The following is a 15,489-nucleotide window of genomic DNA, read 5'->3' as shown; positions in this document are numbered from 1 at the left end:
GTCCACAGGCAAGATAACAAAGGAGTGGCTTCGGGACAACTCTGCAAATGGCCTTGAGTGGCCCAGGCACCCCAGACTTGAACCCGATTGAACATCTCTGGAGAGATCTGAGAGCTGTGCACTGACGTTCCCCATCCAACCTGATGGAGCTTGAGAGGTCCTGGAAAGAAGAATGGGAGAAACTTACCAAAAATAGGTGTGCCAATCTTGTAGCATCATATTCAAAAAGACTTGAGGCTGCTTGAGACAAAGGTGCTTCAACAAAGTATTGAGCAAAGGCTGTGAATACTTACGTAAAGCAAAATCTATAAAAAAAAAATGTAAACAACCTTTTTCACTTTGTCATTATGGGTTATTGTTTGTAGAATTTTGACAGAAAAAAAATGATTTTAAGGCTCTAACATAACAACAGGTGGAAAAAGTGAAGCTCTGTGAATACTTTCCTGATGCAGTGAATGAGTACTACTAAGTTCTTCTTTATTACACATCTGTACATTGTATTTCCATTCTTGTCAAATACAAGTACAAGGATGCTCATTAACATCCACTTAAAGGAAAACAGGTTCTCATAATTTTGCATAAATAGTTTATTAGGATGGCATAGATTATGTTTATACTTTCAGTTGTATTTACAAAAACAGTTACTTTTGAAAATCTTTAAAAATCATTCAAATAAACACTCTCTTACACACGCACACACACACACACACATACATACACACACACACAAACACACACACACACACAGAATATATTACATACAACCATCAAAAAGTGGAAATATTACAAACACACTAAGAACAGAATGGAACACAATCCTCTCATCAGCCGTCGCAGTGTCCTTTACAAGCTATCCAAATATATGTCAACATCTTGGTGGCAGGCTTTCACAAGTACGTAAGTTTTTTTAAGTACATAGAAAAGTTGCATAGTACACAGAAGCTCAGAGAGGGGGGAAAATGTTTAGAAGGACAATACAACTGTGTCACAGTTCATCAATTGTAGGCATGATGTGGTACATAAAGGATAGTAACTCTTTATAATATGCTAGTTGATTGTTATCTCCATGGGTGGTTAAACGGTATGTGGCTCCCCTTGGTTGTCTGTATCCTCTTTGCTGTTGTCGGTGCATTCTGATGGGATGAAGCACCCAGAGTCTCTGGTACAGTCGCTCTTCTCTTCCTCCAGACTGCGTGACGACAAGGACTTAGGCTCCTCACTCTCTCTCACATCTTCACCTGTGTGGTCGAGAACAGCAAAAGAACAGTGTGGTTAGAATCTGAAACCCATGCCGGCCCATGTTTGGCTCAGCCTCATTTTAGTCAGTTCAATTAGGATGCCCTTCTCACACAATAGCCTAATGGATTTAAGCTTGATTAAATGACTGAATCCCTCTCTGGCTGATAACTTCAGCTGGTGTCAGCCAACAAGCCAGGGGCTGTGCATTAGTAAGTGCCATCTGTTTGGTCCAGCCTGAAACCAAACACACATTCATTCTGACCTAATTTAGACCAATATACAGAGCTAGAAGTGTTATTTGGATGTAAACATGATTAAGTTACTTAAACACACCCGTGTACAGAAGGCTGCAAATAAAAACATCCCAGCATTGCTAATTTCTAAAATTAGAGCAATAACAAATGTGTGAGTTGAATTGAGTCCGTCTACGAATATAAAAAGGAGATAAAAAAGGAAAATGCATTGGGCACAACACTTCATAAATTGAGACTTGAGTAGAGAGATAACAATTTGTTATCAATCTGGATTACATCCTGATCAAGATGTTTCCACATTTGCTGTGGCTTGAGTTTCATGTTCTGGCTGTTCTGTACTCTATTGTGAGAGCTGTTGTCTCACTGTTCTGACACTCACTCTCAATGTAGCGGTAGTCTGCTGCGGCCAGGAGCCTGCGTCTGTGTTCAGGGTCCGTCACGTTGAGTTCTATCAGGTGCTTCTCCTGCAGGTGTGTCAGATCCTCCACGGTCTGATAACCATTAAGGAGTAATGCAGAAGCATACTCCTGAAATAGACAGAATAGTTCTCTATGTCAGTTATGTCATTTAACAGCTGTAGTCAGTGGACATCGACTGCTTCCTGTATTTTGTAACAAGGGCTAAGTTCCTTAAAACCGTCATGTCATTATTGTACAATGGGAAGCCTGAAATCGATACTTCTCCGGTATGTGCTGTGTTTTGTGTAATTTCTTTGTTGTGTATAGGAATGAAAAGACGTAATGTTCAGACATTTAGCGTCTGTTTTGACTTCTGATCAGAATCCTCACCTCCAGCTGAAGACGCTCAAGTAGTTCCAATAGTGTTTTGGGTCGAGGCCTCCTGCACACCTTCTGAGGTCTGATCTTAGGGGCTTCTTCCTCTTTCTTTTTCTCAACCAGAACATCAACGTAGATGAACTTGAAGTTGCCCACCTTGTTTTCCAGCATGCCGGTCCATATGCCCATGGGAGGTTTACTAATGATGCTAATAATGTCGCCAACCTTTCAAGAAATAACATGACTTTAAACAAATGTATGTTTCCATACCTGGACTTGTTCCCATGCCAATCCTATCTACCTAAACCAAAAGTGCATTCATTACTACAATCCTAATTATTGGTTCTCCTACCTACCTTAAGTTTGAGAGAGTCGGTGTCATATGGGCTTGGGACAAAGTCTGTGTGGACCCGAGCTTTTCCACAGAACTGTCCATGGTTTGACCCATCCTCATCCACCTTCAGACTGTCTCTGGTACTGGAACCTTCCGAAGCACTGGTCACACCACCTAAGCCCACGGGGGACAACACATCAAAGTATGATTACACTGCTCCACTGGTATGTGTGCGTGAGTGTGTGTGCGTGAGTGTGTGTGTATGTGTGCTTACTGGAGGAGCTCTGGCCACTGTAGAGGCTCTCCAAAGAGTTGCTGGTCTTCTCAGAGCCTTGTTCCACAGCAGGACTGCTCTCTGCTTCTCCTTCATGATCTTTGTCTGTCTCATCCCCCTGCAAAGTATAGTGATACACATAATAGGGATGTTACTAAGGAGCACCAGTACAAGTACAGCCATCCCAACCAAGCCATGTCTACTGTTGTGATTGAATCCTAAGGTTATGAAGACATAACCTTTTGGCAACAGTTCACATTAGCATTACATTGACTGGCATGTACAGCAACATAACAATACCTATAGTAAAAACATTGTAGGTACGCAGGCATTGCTATGTAATTAAATGGTATAAAGTGTTGGCGGGATAGGTTATTTGAAAAGTGTAAGAAGGCTCAGTATGTGGGAGGGGTGTAAGAGGTAAGTGGAGGTTGGAAAGGGCATAAACTAAATTGTGGTGAGGGATAACTACATAGTAATTCCCCATGTAAATACAATATTGTTACAATATGTACTGCTCTTTAGTTACATGGTGGTTAATGTAACCTTAATGTAAAGTGTTTCATCAAGTAAGCCTAGTGAAAAGTCCCCTAGATACTGTCTTGTCACTCGTGCCCCAATTGCAAGACAGACATTGTCAGTACATTTCATGACATCTCTCAGCAAGCTATTGAATGTTGTGCTGGAGGATGTGAGTTTGAGGGAGATTTAAGATAGGTAGTCTACGTCAAAGGCTTCCTGAGAAAAACAACACACATGGGTTTGAGGTGCAGCATGTGACTCACCATTTCCTCTGAGAAGGATTTGACATGCTTCTTGCCCATCCTTCTGCGCATGGTCAGAGAGATCGCCTTCATCTTCTTCCCCAGACTTGCTGACTTTGTTGGATCGATAGTCTCACTGCCAGACTCCTCTGTACCCTACACACACACACACGCACATACACACACACATACATATATATATATATATGCATATATATGCATTCACACACATACATATATTTAAATTAGCTTTAAAATGCAAAAATGTTGAATGTTTGACATATTAACTTTATATGTAGTATATATGCCTGAAGCTTGACACAATTTGTGATGCATACAGTTTACAGTATAGTCATGTATGGTACTTTACCAATGTGACTACATTTTCTTCTAACTTGGCTGGTGATGGCTGCTGTCGATTGTTCTCAAACCTTCCAAAACTAGTTGAACGCTGTATGGAGAGATGGGAGATGGCAGACTGAATATGTGTTTACCAAACTGTACCAGCCAGATCTCTGGTATCTAGAGGGTGAATTAACATCCGATTAAACCTGGTACATCATTATTTTAAACTCCTAGGGGTCCTAAAATAAAGATACACATTAATGTATACAGTGTTTTTGTATTTTGAAATACAAGGCTATATGTGAGTGAAGAACTACAGGAGAGTTAGTATAAATAATTCCCCTAAATATTGTCTTGCTCTCCAGCAATGTCTGAAGTAAAAAATCCGTCCACAACGGCTATTTTAATTAATGAGATAGAACAGAATATAGCCCAGAGATTAGAGTTGCGTGCGTAAACACTATACTGCATTAACAACTTATATTCTCCTAAATGTAATACTCTCTATACTAATTATTTTTTCATATTCTGAAACTCAACCAAACCTCGGATATGTCTGCTTCAGAACATCTAATATGAATCAATAATCTCTGAAAATCCCTGACATCACAGACCATGTCAGGGCTCTTGGCCAGACCTTATATCTGACACCTCAGACCATTTTTTTTTATACCTACCACCTACTGAAAACATTTATGAAATCAAATTGAATATAATATGTTTTATACACTGTTTAAATCAATCTCTCTGTCTTTTTATCTTTCAATCTAACTTTTGCAAATGCATGCACACTGTTTGCCGCTAAAAATGTCCTTGTTCTTGTCTGTGCACAAAACCTACCTTTGGTTTGCTTTTTGGTTTGTCAGAGACATTTGAAGCAGCCCTTTGTAGCATTTTCTATTTGTTCTGCTCGTTTTTTTAAACCTTAATCTTGGATTGCTTCTCTTTCTCTCTTTTTCAAGTCTCCGATCACCTTCATTGACACCAAAGTGTTAATACCACTAAAACTGGCAGTCTGGTTAGCTTCCTCAAAAGTGACAGGATGTGAGGCAATTTACATTCTGTCTCTTACTGCGGTATCGGTTTCAAAGGGAAAAACAATTTCTGCCTAAACAAGCATTTCTGTGGTCTATGTTTGATAGTCACTGCCAGGAAAACCTTGTTGGTAGTTTTCTTCCTCAAATGTTCAGTTGTGTAACCTTGTTCCTATTGGTGATGGGGCTGCTCATGTAAAATCTGATATGCAGGTACCACTAGGTCATAGGAACACCTGTTACCACATATCAAGGTGATGATTAGAAGCGTAATTAGATTTGAAAGAGTTGATTTCCTTTTTCCAATCAGGCCTGTGACTGGTCTAGGGCAATATCCACATCTGAACAACAAAAATAAGACAGATAAAAACTACAGATGTTATTCTTTAAAATCTAGATATGCCATCTCATCTACTACCGACTGAAATTTTGTATAATTATTTTGATATATATAATAAATAAATAATAGATAAAAACGCATTTAGAAAAAAATATGTTTTGCACAAGTGATGACTGATCTTCCTTTTGCTATTTCAAAATTTTGGATGATTACATTTGAGGAAGTGATGAAAAGGGTAGACTGATGATGAGCTGAAGACGGTAACCCTGACATGTTGAAACTAGTGCTGTCAGTTTAACGCGTTATTAACGGCGTTAACGCAAACCCAAATTAACGGCGTCAATTTTTTTATCGCACGATTAACGCTCTTTTCGGCCTAGCAAACTTTGTAGTTTTTTTCACATGCTGTTGCAACAATTACCGACGTTAGAAAGACTACAACACCCCACCGGATATAGCTAGACCGGAAATAAAACAACAGGCACGCCACACACACACTTGTTTGGCTTGCGAGCCGGCTAAAGAGTAGTAGCAGAGCCCGTGTACGGATATTACACATTCTCTGGTAGTAGGCTAACGTTACGTTTTGAGTGGATGGCGAGCGCGAGACGCCAAAATGGATGCCAATAAGATTCCGAATGGAAAGTTTACTTTTAAAAAGTTGCCAAATGGTTCCATTGACAAGACCAAAGTGATCTGTGTGTTTTGTCGTTGTAAACTGAGTTATCATCGCAGCACGTCCAGTCTGAAATACCACTTGATGGCCAAGCACACAGCTGATGCGATTCATGCGAATTCTCCGCCCCCTCGTCAAAGCCAGGCGATTGCAATGTTGTTTTCAATAAAAAAATATTTGCACGAAGCAATCCGAACCACTTTTCCATGTTGATAAGAGCTTTAAAATTGAAAAAAGAATGGGACAAAAAGAAATCAAGGGACATTTAGAATAGATAAAAATGTGCGATTAATTGATTAATCGCGAGTTAACTATGACATTAATGCGATTAATCGCGATTAAATATTTTAATCGTTTGACAGCACTAGTTGAAACGTATTAGTCTTCAACTAATACAGACATTGTCAGCGTGGAGATTACAACAATAATTAATTAATTTCACTGTAATTAATAACAGTAGAACCACTTTCCCATTTGATTGAGAGGACCAACATTATTGATTGTAAAACTAGCTTACATCTTCACATGTAAACTGCCCTTTCACACACGCAATCCCCCGTCAACCTATTGAAACAAGGACATTTAACTAGTGTTTACATTGGAGCACTAGCTACAATCGACCAATGACAAACAAGCAAGCACCGTTGACAATAACATGGCCTAATCCCACTGCATGCAATCAGCGGCGCTTGTCTCAATCCAGGATTAGAACTTGTAACTTTACTAATATATATCTTCAGACCCCGCGGACCCTTCAAAGATTGAGCACACTGCATCTGTTTATCTCTTGTGACAGAAATGGGTTGTTCTCGATTGTACTGTACATTTGACAGCTGTGGACCAAAAACAACATTGTTTCTTTTCACACACATCATGAACATTCATGCTGGGCACCAGATGGCATCATAGCCTGTTTCACCTGAAGCGAAACCCTTGCATTAGCACCAATGCAATTCATGTTTTTAGGTAGTCTACATTGTCACAAATATTTGAGTGAATACTACAATTACAAATAGTAAGAATACAATGCCCATATTACTGTACAAAGCATGTATAAAAAATGGTTATATTCCATTCTCCCACACACTTACTGCAACAATTTTACACATTGGTGATAAACAATAGGCCATCATCCCTCTCTAGGAATGAAATAAGTGCTTTAAGCTAGAGAATAGGAGTCTGCACCACAATAGTGGTAATGTAATCTTGAATAAGCTGCTTGGGTGTCACATGACCAACACAGAAAAGCTTTTTGACCTATGCAGCCCTAGAGCACATGTTCACCGGATGTCAGAGACTCCATCAACTAGATCTCTGACAGCGATCCCAAACAGATCCCATCCTGTTCTTTTACCACTTTGAATCAATCTTATCAGTCTTTCTATCAAAAATACGAAACTTGAATAGAGAAGGATGTCCTACAAAAGGGAAGATTATTGGATGTCACATATGGAGAATATTTAACTCAAATCGACTCAAGTGGCCACACTCATCTCTTAGAACAGGCCTGTTTTTGCTACTTACGCTGGGTTCGGAGAGATCCACATCTGTGACAGACCCCCTGGGCAGGGTGAAGTCATGGGCGTAGGGGCGATACTCAGTAAGGGGCCGCCGACAGGTGTGGTAGGAGGTACCCCAGGCTGGGGTGCTCTCTGCTGGGTTGCTCCAGCGCTGGTGGCTGGGCGTGGAGCTGGAGGATCCTCCAGGGCCCTTCCTCAGATCCGGGACGCCAGGGGTGGTGTTCTCTTGGGCAGGGAGAGTTGAAGCTCGGCTTGGGACCGGTATCCTGGCTGGTCCCTGGGCTAAGTCCAGATACTGTCCCACAACTGGCAAGGGGTCTGGTGGAAGGTGATCTAAAAGAGAGAGACAGCATGTGATTCCGACTGAACAGAACACAGATGACTTATATACCTGGTGCAGTGTTTGGTTCCCACCCCCCACCCCCCAAAAAACGATCAATGCAGTAATTAATATAGTTTAATAATCTGGTTCAACCTTTGGAATCATGGCTTTTCTTGGTGCCCTCTTTTCCATTCTTTCCATTTGCTTTCTTCCCAGCCTTCTGGCTCCTTTTAGCAGTACCTCTAGGCTCTGCCACATCACCATTGGTGTGAACAATCTGGAACAACACATAAGTAGCAAACGCACCCTCACGGCACAGAATCATGGCTCATTAGTGGTCTTCCCATTAGAGTTTTTGTCATTTTAGTTGGTGATGCATCTTTTTGAATCTACAGTAATCCTTTAGGACTACTGGCACTGCTGACCAGCCCCAATCTAATTTTCAGCTATTAGTACTTTGCATTAGTCTTGTTAGCCTCTGTGTCAGGCTGCCTGCCAAGAGTGTGTGTGTGTGTGTGTGTGTGTGTGTGGGGGGGGGGGGTTGCTGAGTGCTCATCCAAGTGTTCATCCACTATTGGCAAGCAGTGGCCTACAGCTCATTGTGACAGGCTTTACTGACTGTGTGGACACTAGACCTGGCATCAAGTTCTCCCCAGTAAAACATCTGCCCTGTATTAACCCTCCATCAGCATTTGTTTTAAGTAATTGCTCCATTTGGGACTAGAGGCTCTTTGAATCTATTTGAATGTGGCATCAGGATGCCATGGAGCACTCGCACAGGATGACACGGTGCCATCCAGAGGCCCACTCACCACGTCCCTCTGCCTGCTGTTGGGCCGATCCGTTGGCGTCGGCCACACTTCTGAACCTCCACTCTGAGAGCAGCAACAGAAATTGTGTTTGAATTGACTGAACTTTCAAAATGGCGTTGTTATGGGAAATATTGATCAAGCGCAGATGATATTTGCCATTTTGGCTTGAGACTACACACTTGAAGCTACATTTCGATAGAAATCTAAGGTACTCCTGAGATTCAGTCCAGTCCCAAAATAAGTTAAATTTACTGTACTGAGATTCTAGAGTTTGAAGTTATTTCAGAGCAAGTGGAAACCAGCATTCACATTGTTTTGAAACTGGCAGATCCTAACCTGTGATGGAGATTTGTCTTTCTTCCTGGTGCTTGACTGGTGTCCTTCTCTTCCTGCCTTTGCCTGGCCTGTTCTGGGAGCTGTCTTCACCACATCTGTACAAAATCAAACACACTTCTAAACCATGCAGTCTTTCCCAGGCAAAGGCAACTGTCAGCCATAATGATACTTCTGAGTGCAAATACAGATGCAAGTTGCCCATACTCAGGTGTTTTTGCAATTGTTAGGGAAAAGTAGGCTGGCTGGTTGGACTACTGCTGAAAAAGACGGTCTTGTAGTACTATACATATTGTTACCCCCCCACTCACACACACTCACACACAGTCCCTGTTACAGTAATACCCTGTTGGCACATAATTAATCCCAAGACTGACAGCCAAGTGTTCTAGGAAAAGCCCTCTAGCTGGTCCAACATTAACACTCTCCCTAGACCTTCTTTATTCTACAGACTCCAGACTTTTAAATCTCCAAAGGTTACCATAGTATTAGTTCACCCCACAATGCCTGTGGAGAGTCTCAAATGAGCACAGGCAGTCTCAGCTCAGCCTCCCAAATCTCTCTCCATAATTTACCTTCGTTTTGATTGTTCTTCATGTGGACTAAATCTTCTGGGTTGTTGGCGGGCAGCCAGAGAACCGTATCGCAGCCGGCGTGATCTGCGTGGAGTGGGAAATCAAAACCATTAGTGGGATTTATTTGGGTCGATCGAGGTCAACAGCAGTTGCAGCTAAATCAAAATGAAGAATGTTGCCGTCGCTCAAGAGACAAACAGGTAGGTTACTGGCATCAAGGGAAGTATGAGCCAAGGTTTTAAATAGTCTCTTTTCCCCAGTTTTCCGTATTAAAAGGTGGATTATTTCATTAGAATAACAGAGAAGGGAATACCATTCAAACCGTTTTAGTCTGCTAGTGTTATGACCAAGCTCATCAAAATAGTAGACCATAGATGAAACTATTTGATAATGCATCATGGAAGATTAAACAGTTTGCATTGCCATTAGTAAAACCATCATTCCACATGCTAAAGCTGGTGTTTAGATAGTGAGGTTCTGCATGACCTCTTGGTGTGTATTTCACTGTCCACACCAAGCATGGGCTGTTCAGTACATACCCAGGGCTTCATTGTCTGACATCGATTTTGATACATGTGTTCTGAAAAACAAAATGGAGAAATTAAGACATGTTTATACAATGTTTATAAAATATAATAATGAATATTTGTTGAGCTGTCATTCTCTTTTCTGCTTGGTTGTAACACTTAGTGAACAGCTAACAGATGAATGCAAGCTGCTGCAGTGTTATGCTGTTTTAAGATGGTCACAGACATATATGTATTTTTTTTGTAAAATCTGAGAAATCGTAAGGCTTTTAACACATTCAGAATTGTAACTAAAGTTGTTTTGAATCAGCTAAAAGCTCCATATTGCTCTAAAGTTTGATCCTTGCAGTATTTGAAGGAGCACACCTGATCTAAAGCACTGAGAGGTCAGAGTGGGCAGGAAACAGTAAGTGGATGGACAGGTATCCACTTAGTCCAGAGGGCACAAAGCCCCTTCTGTCAACACTGGACCAACGGGACGTTTGCTTCTTAGCATGCGACATTCATTCAATCTCAGTGGGATTTGGTATGGCACCAGGAAGGAAATAAATTAAAGGAACGTACGATTCAATATTGACGTTTTGTGTTATGTGGGATATTTCAATTGTTTGTCCCTCTGCCTGATCATTGCTTAAGACTTCATTGTATAAATAGACAGATGCTCTGGGCTTAGGGGGAGAAACCCGCATAGGGTCACAAAGGCAGGAAACATGGTATAGAGCCCCGACTTAAGGTCTTACATCTCAGGATGGACAGAGCGCCTTTGGCAGTGATTTTGTGAGGAACTGCACTTTCACTTGCACGGACAGACATCTTCCTTCTCATTTAACCTTGTACTGGATGTGTCCTCTGAGTATGAACTACAGGACAAATGGATGGGGAAAAACACACCTTCTTTTCTTCTTCTTCAAGTTGGTGCTCTGCATTTGGGATATCTCCTAAAACGCAACATAACATTAAGTTCAGTGGTAGGGCATCTGACTGCAGATCAAGAGGTTGCAGGTTTACGTGAAACTTCCTCTGTACATTGCTTTGGATAGAAGGGTCTGCTGAATGATCACATTATTAATACATTGTCTTTTTAGTTATGTTATTATCCATGTTCTAGAATAGTGAATTACAGTAATAGACACTGTTGTGAATTGATTAGGATAATTACGTTGTCAAACCAGACAGGATAATGCTTTGAGTGACGTAACATTTGTATTTCAGGCCCAGCTGTCAGTGCACTGGTTTCATTACAATAATGTCATAATCAGCTTTATTGTATGGGAAAAAGAGGTTCTGAAAGCTCAATTCCACAGAGAACTACCAGACCTAACAATCTTAGTCCAGATGGCTACAACTTATTGCACACTCATGGCTTGACATTACGCAAATTACACTATACAGTTGAGCATTTGCTGTCATGAAATGCTCTTATCAGATATTGCCATAGTTCCAATATTCCTTGGATTGGATGTTGCCTGTTTTTTGCGAATGGGCTATTGTGTGTGTGTGTTGGGGGGGGGGGGGGGGGGGGGTTCTGCAGTATGTGTGTCTGTAACGTACTTGAATGTGTGCCTCTGTGTAGGTATGTGAGAATGTGTGTGTCTGTGTGTGTGAAGCAATTGTATGTGTGTGTGTGTGTGTGTATAAATGTTTGCATGTGTGTGTGTGTGAAGTATTTGTATGTGTTATGTGTGAGTATTTGTAAAGTATTTTTATGTGCAAGCTTATGTGTAAAGTATTTCCGTGTGTGTGTGTGTGTGTAAACACCATGGAGATGGACCGCCCTGAGCTGCTCCACTTGGCGTTGTCCTCCAGCAGGACAGCTGGGCTGCAGGAGCGACTGCAGGAGCGACTGGAGGAGCGACTGGGGATGGTGTACACCGGGGCATCACTGGAGTCCTGCACAGCCTCATACAGGCTGTCCATGGAACCCTCCTACACACACACACACACGCGCGCATTTATATACACACATTCATGTAGATGTTGATAAACATACACATGTTTAAATACACACAGATACATGTGCATACACACAAACCCCATATACACATTCAAATTCATACACAAGTATGTACAAGAAAGTTTATCCGAAAGTGAATGTTCTTTTGGAATGCAGGAAGTAGGCTGCATTGGATTAATGCAACCTACCACTGTAGAGTTATCAGAAATGTCATTGATGAATGTCAACGTCCAACTACAGTCCTAGTTACAATCTAGCAAAGTTTACTGAAAGTTGAAGGTGAAGATAAAACCCTTTTGCTACAATCCATATTCATTTCCTTGCAAAGAACGCTTCATAGGCTTACATCTGATAGCTTTGCGGATTACGATCTCATTCAACCTGATTGGATTCTTTCAAAGAAAATTATCTGAGCAGATTTATTCTTCAACTATTTCTTGACCTTCGCATATGGACAATGACCTTTCAACCATTCACACTGAACCTCCATATTGGAAAACCAAGGCCTGGATTCATGAATGTGGCATCAATCAGTCTAATCAAATAAATGATTGAAAAAGACAGAATGCTTCCAATGCAATACCTAGACCTGTATATATTTCTGGTTTCTCCATGTGATGTAGTGGGATTGATATATTATGTTTACAAGCAGATCCTGTTGAAACACAATAACATATCTGAACTGCAATATCGGGATCTTAGATCAGTTGGTCAGTAATCCTGAACCTTTACCAGGATCTGTCCAAGTGTAGGAGAGTGAGACACACACTTCACACTCCCCCACGCGTGTGACTGTATGAAGGCTTTGCTTTCTATGAAATCTTCATGCTACACTACATGCGCGGGCTATCACCAACTATAACACACTCTGGTAACAAGACTGACAAACGAAGACTGAGAAAAAGGGAACTTCAACCTTACCAGTGAGAAACAGAAAAGGTTCATCTCGGCAAAAGAGGTCCCTCTGTCACTCAGGTGCCAGTGAGGAGCAGAGCCAACAGGGTGGTGGTAGCAGTAGCGGAGGACCCAGCCAGAGACTGACGGAGAGACACGACAGAGCTCTCTCTCTCCTGCCCTGCCCTGCCCCGCCCAGTGAAGCAGGCTGTCCTCCACTCAGATTAACAGCCCATGAAATCCCTCCCATAATCCAAAAGATGGACGCGACCAACACTCAGGCTGAGGCAGACTTCACAACAGACACTACCAGCCATTACATTTATGTATTAGTCATATTCTTGGGGGAAGTGTTTTGAAAAAATATTTAAATCCTCCTGTTAAACGTTGCAGGCTCCATACACATACAGAGTTTTCTGTTGTGTTCTTCTAAAAGCCTTGGATAAATAATTTATATCACAGTCTTGAGGTCAGGAAAATTCAATTTCATGCCACCATGCATCTTTGCAAGCCCCCTACCCTACACTCTCTTCCTCTCTCTCTCTCTCTCTCTCTCTCTCTCTCTCTCTCTCTCTCTCTCTCTCTCTCTCTCTCTCTCTCTCTCTCTCTCTCTTCTCTCTCTCTCTCTCTCTCTCTCTCTCTCTCTCTCTCTCTCTCTCTCTCTCTCTCTCTCTTTCAATCTCACCCTATCAACCCCCATTCTCTTTCTTATCTTTGAGTGTGCAAAGTCCATCTCTTCCTTCCGTGTCAGAAAGAAGCCAACAGAAATCCAAGCACATCATGCATCGCGAGGACCCCCGCAGGGAGCATCACCAACTGGCTTGCGGATGTAGTCGTGTTATTGTAGCAATACAAATCTCGCTGTGAAGTGATCGAGGTCAAGGCTGCATACTGTGCATGCAGAAGGAGAGAGGAAGAGAGAAATAAAGAGAAAAGAGAAGGAGTGTTGGAGTGCCCACATACAGTATATGCTCTTACTGTACAGTTCTGTTCAAGTCAAGTTCCCTCAAGCACAAACTCCCAGACACCCTCCATTCAACACAGCAGGGGCGGGCGGTCTGACTCATGGGGTCGTGCCTAACATATTAGTCACTCTTATGCTGTTTTAAACCATCTGCACAGTATCGACACAGTGGTTCTTACTATAAGTGTTGTGAAACTGTGTAGTGTATGGTAAACCGTACATACTCTAAAATGGTTTAGAATAGAGATTTAAAATATATATATAAATAATACAAATCTGTATTTGCAGCAGACAACTCTAAAGTGACATAATATATTAAAAGGGCTAGATACCTGTGCCCTGTGTACTTTTCTAGTCAATTTTATATTGAAAGAGGTGCACAGTGTGTGTGTGTGTCTGTTTGTTTGTGTTTGTGTCTGTGTGTGTGTGCCTGTGTGTATGTCTGTGTGTGCAAAGGTGTGAATGTTGTCTTCCTTGGGTTTGAACACATCTAGAAATCTATATTGCTCCTGTCTTGATGAGCACTGAAAGATTAATAAATCTGGTCAATTAAAATCAATTTTAATTGTACAGTCCTTTTTAACAGAAATGTCACATATGCCCATAGAACTGCACCAAAACTAACCTAAGCCCTCAAGGAAGACAAGGAACAATAACACAATGTCTACAATCATAAACACACATTACAGTACGTAAAGGTGTTGCATCACTGGCACTTTTTTATATAAGCCCTGAGTTTTTGATTGTGCCTTCTAACAGCTATAGGTTAACTCAAAACCTTTTGATGGATTACCAGAAAGAAAATAATAGATTGTCTAGTGTACATGAGATTAGGTGATGCCTTATCAACGCTCAAAAAAAGTTAACTAAAAGTTCACTTTGATTGAATTGTTGAAATAAATATACTGCCTATTTGACGTTTTGGAAATATTGGAAGTAGTGTCATTTCTCACCTTCCTTAGTAAAATAATGTTTTTACATACTATATACCCATTGTAACACTTAAGAATACATTTATGAATTGTATTTATAGCCTTGTAATCCCCATATTTTCCCTTTGTTGTAGCTGGTGACAGTTGTAGTTTAGTTGGGTTACTCGGGAGTGCATTGGGTTGCCAGGTAAACTGAGCCCCATAACCCCCCTCCCCCTTTAAAAAAGAGGAAAGGATTTCTATAATCCAGATACCCAGATTCCTATTGCCATCCTTGTCCCTTCATTTTCACAGTCTGGCGACCCATATTCCTGATGGTTGTCGTAGTGATGACCCACTCACTTTGGAACACTTTGGATCAGGGGACAGGATTAGGTGTTGCTGTGTGGCCAGCCTCTTAGTATTAATTCATAAAAAAATTACATCCACATGTCAGCCTAGACATTGGAAATCCTCATTAACATAATACCCCACTGACTGGAGATATGAGTCTTGTATTGATCGTCAAACCAAGGGCAACAACGGTGTGCATGCCATGTACAGTATGTATGTGTGTTTGTAGGATATATATTTATTTATCTTATCTATTTTATCTATTTTATCTTTCTATTTTATCTATC

At 41.2% G+C, this 15,489-nt stretch overlaps 1 protein-coding gene across 1 annotated transcript; it reads right to left on the bottom strand.

Moving 5' to 3' along the window:
* Positions 1–577: 577 nt before the first annotated feature.
* Positions 578–13,083, bottom strand: samsn1a (SAM domain, SH3 domain and nuclear localisation signals 1a). Its single transcript, XM_047036032.1, has 17 exons — positions 13,001–13,083; positions 11,884–12,051; positions 11,017–11,063; positions 10,138–10,178; positions 9,599–9,682; positions 9,027–9,121; positions 8,691–8,753; positions 8,032–8,155; positions 7,561–7,889; positions 4,827–4,883; positions 4,012–4,092; positions 3,663–3,797; positions 2,878–2,995; positions 2,626–2,777; positions 2,282–2,494; positions 1,873–2,020; positions 578–1,238 (listed from the first exon to the last, which is right to left on the bottom strand). Exons 1-17 carry the CDS (start codon positions 13,022–13,024, stop codon positions 1,075–1,077), a joined length of 2,043 nt encoding a protein of 680 aa, XP_046891988.1. The 5' UTR covers positions 13,025–13,083; the 3' UTR covers positions 578–1,074.
* Positions 13,084–15,489: the final 2,406 nt, after the last annotated feature.

The sequence above is a fragment of the Hypomesus transpacificus genome, chromosome 15 (genome assembly GCF_021917145.1).
Source record: "Hypomesus transpacificus isolate Combined female chromosome 15, fHypTra1, whole genome shotgun sequence".
In the NCBI taxonomy this organism is placed as follows: Eukaryota; Metazoa; Chordata; class Actinopteri; order Osmeriformes; family Osmeridae; genus Hypomesus; species Hypomesus transpacificus.
Note: the sequence above shows the minus strand (reverse complement) of the source record. Positions and strands in the feature narration are given on the sequence as shown.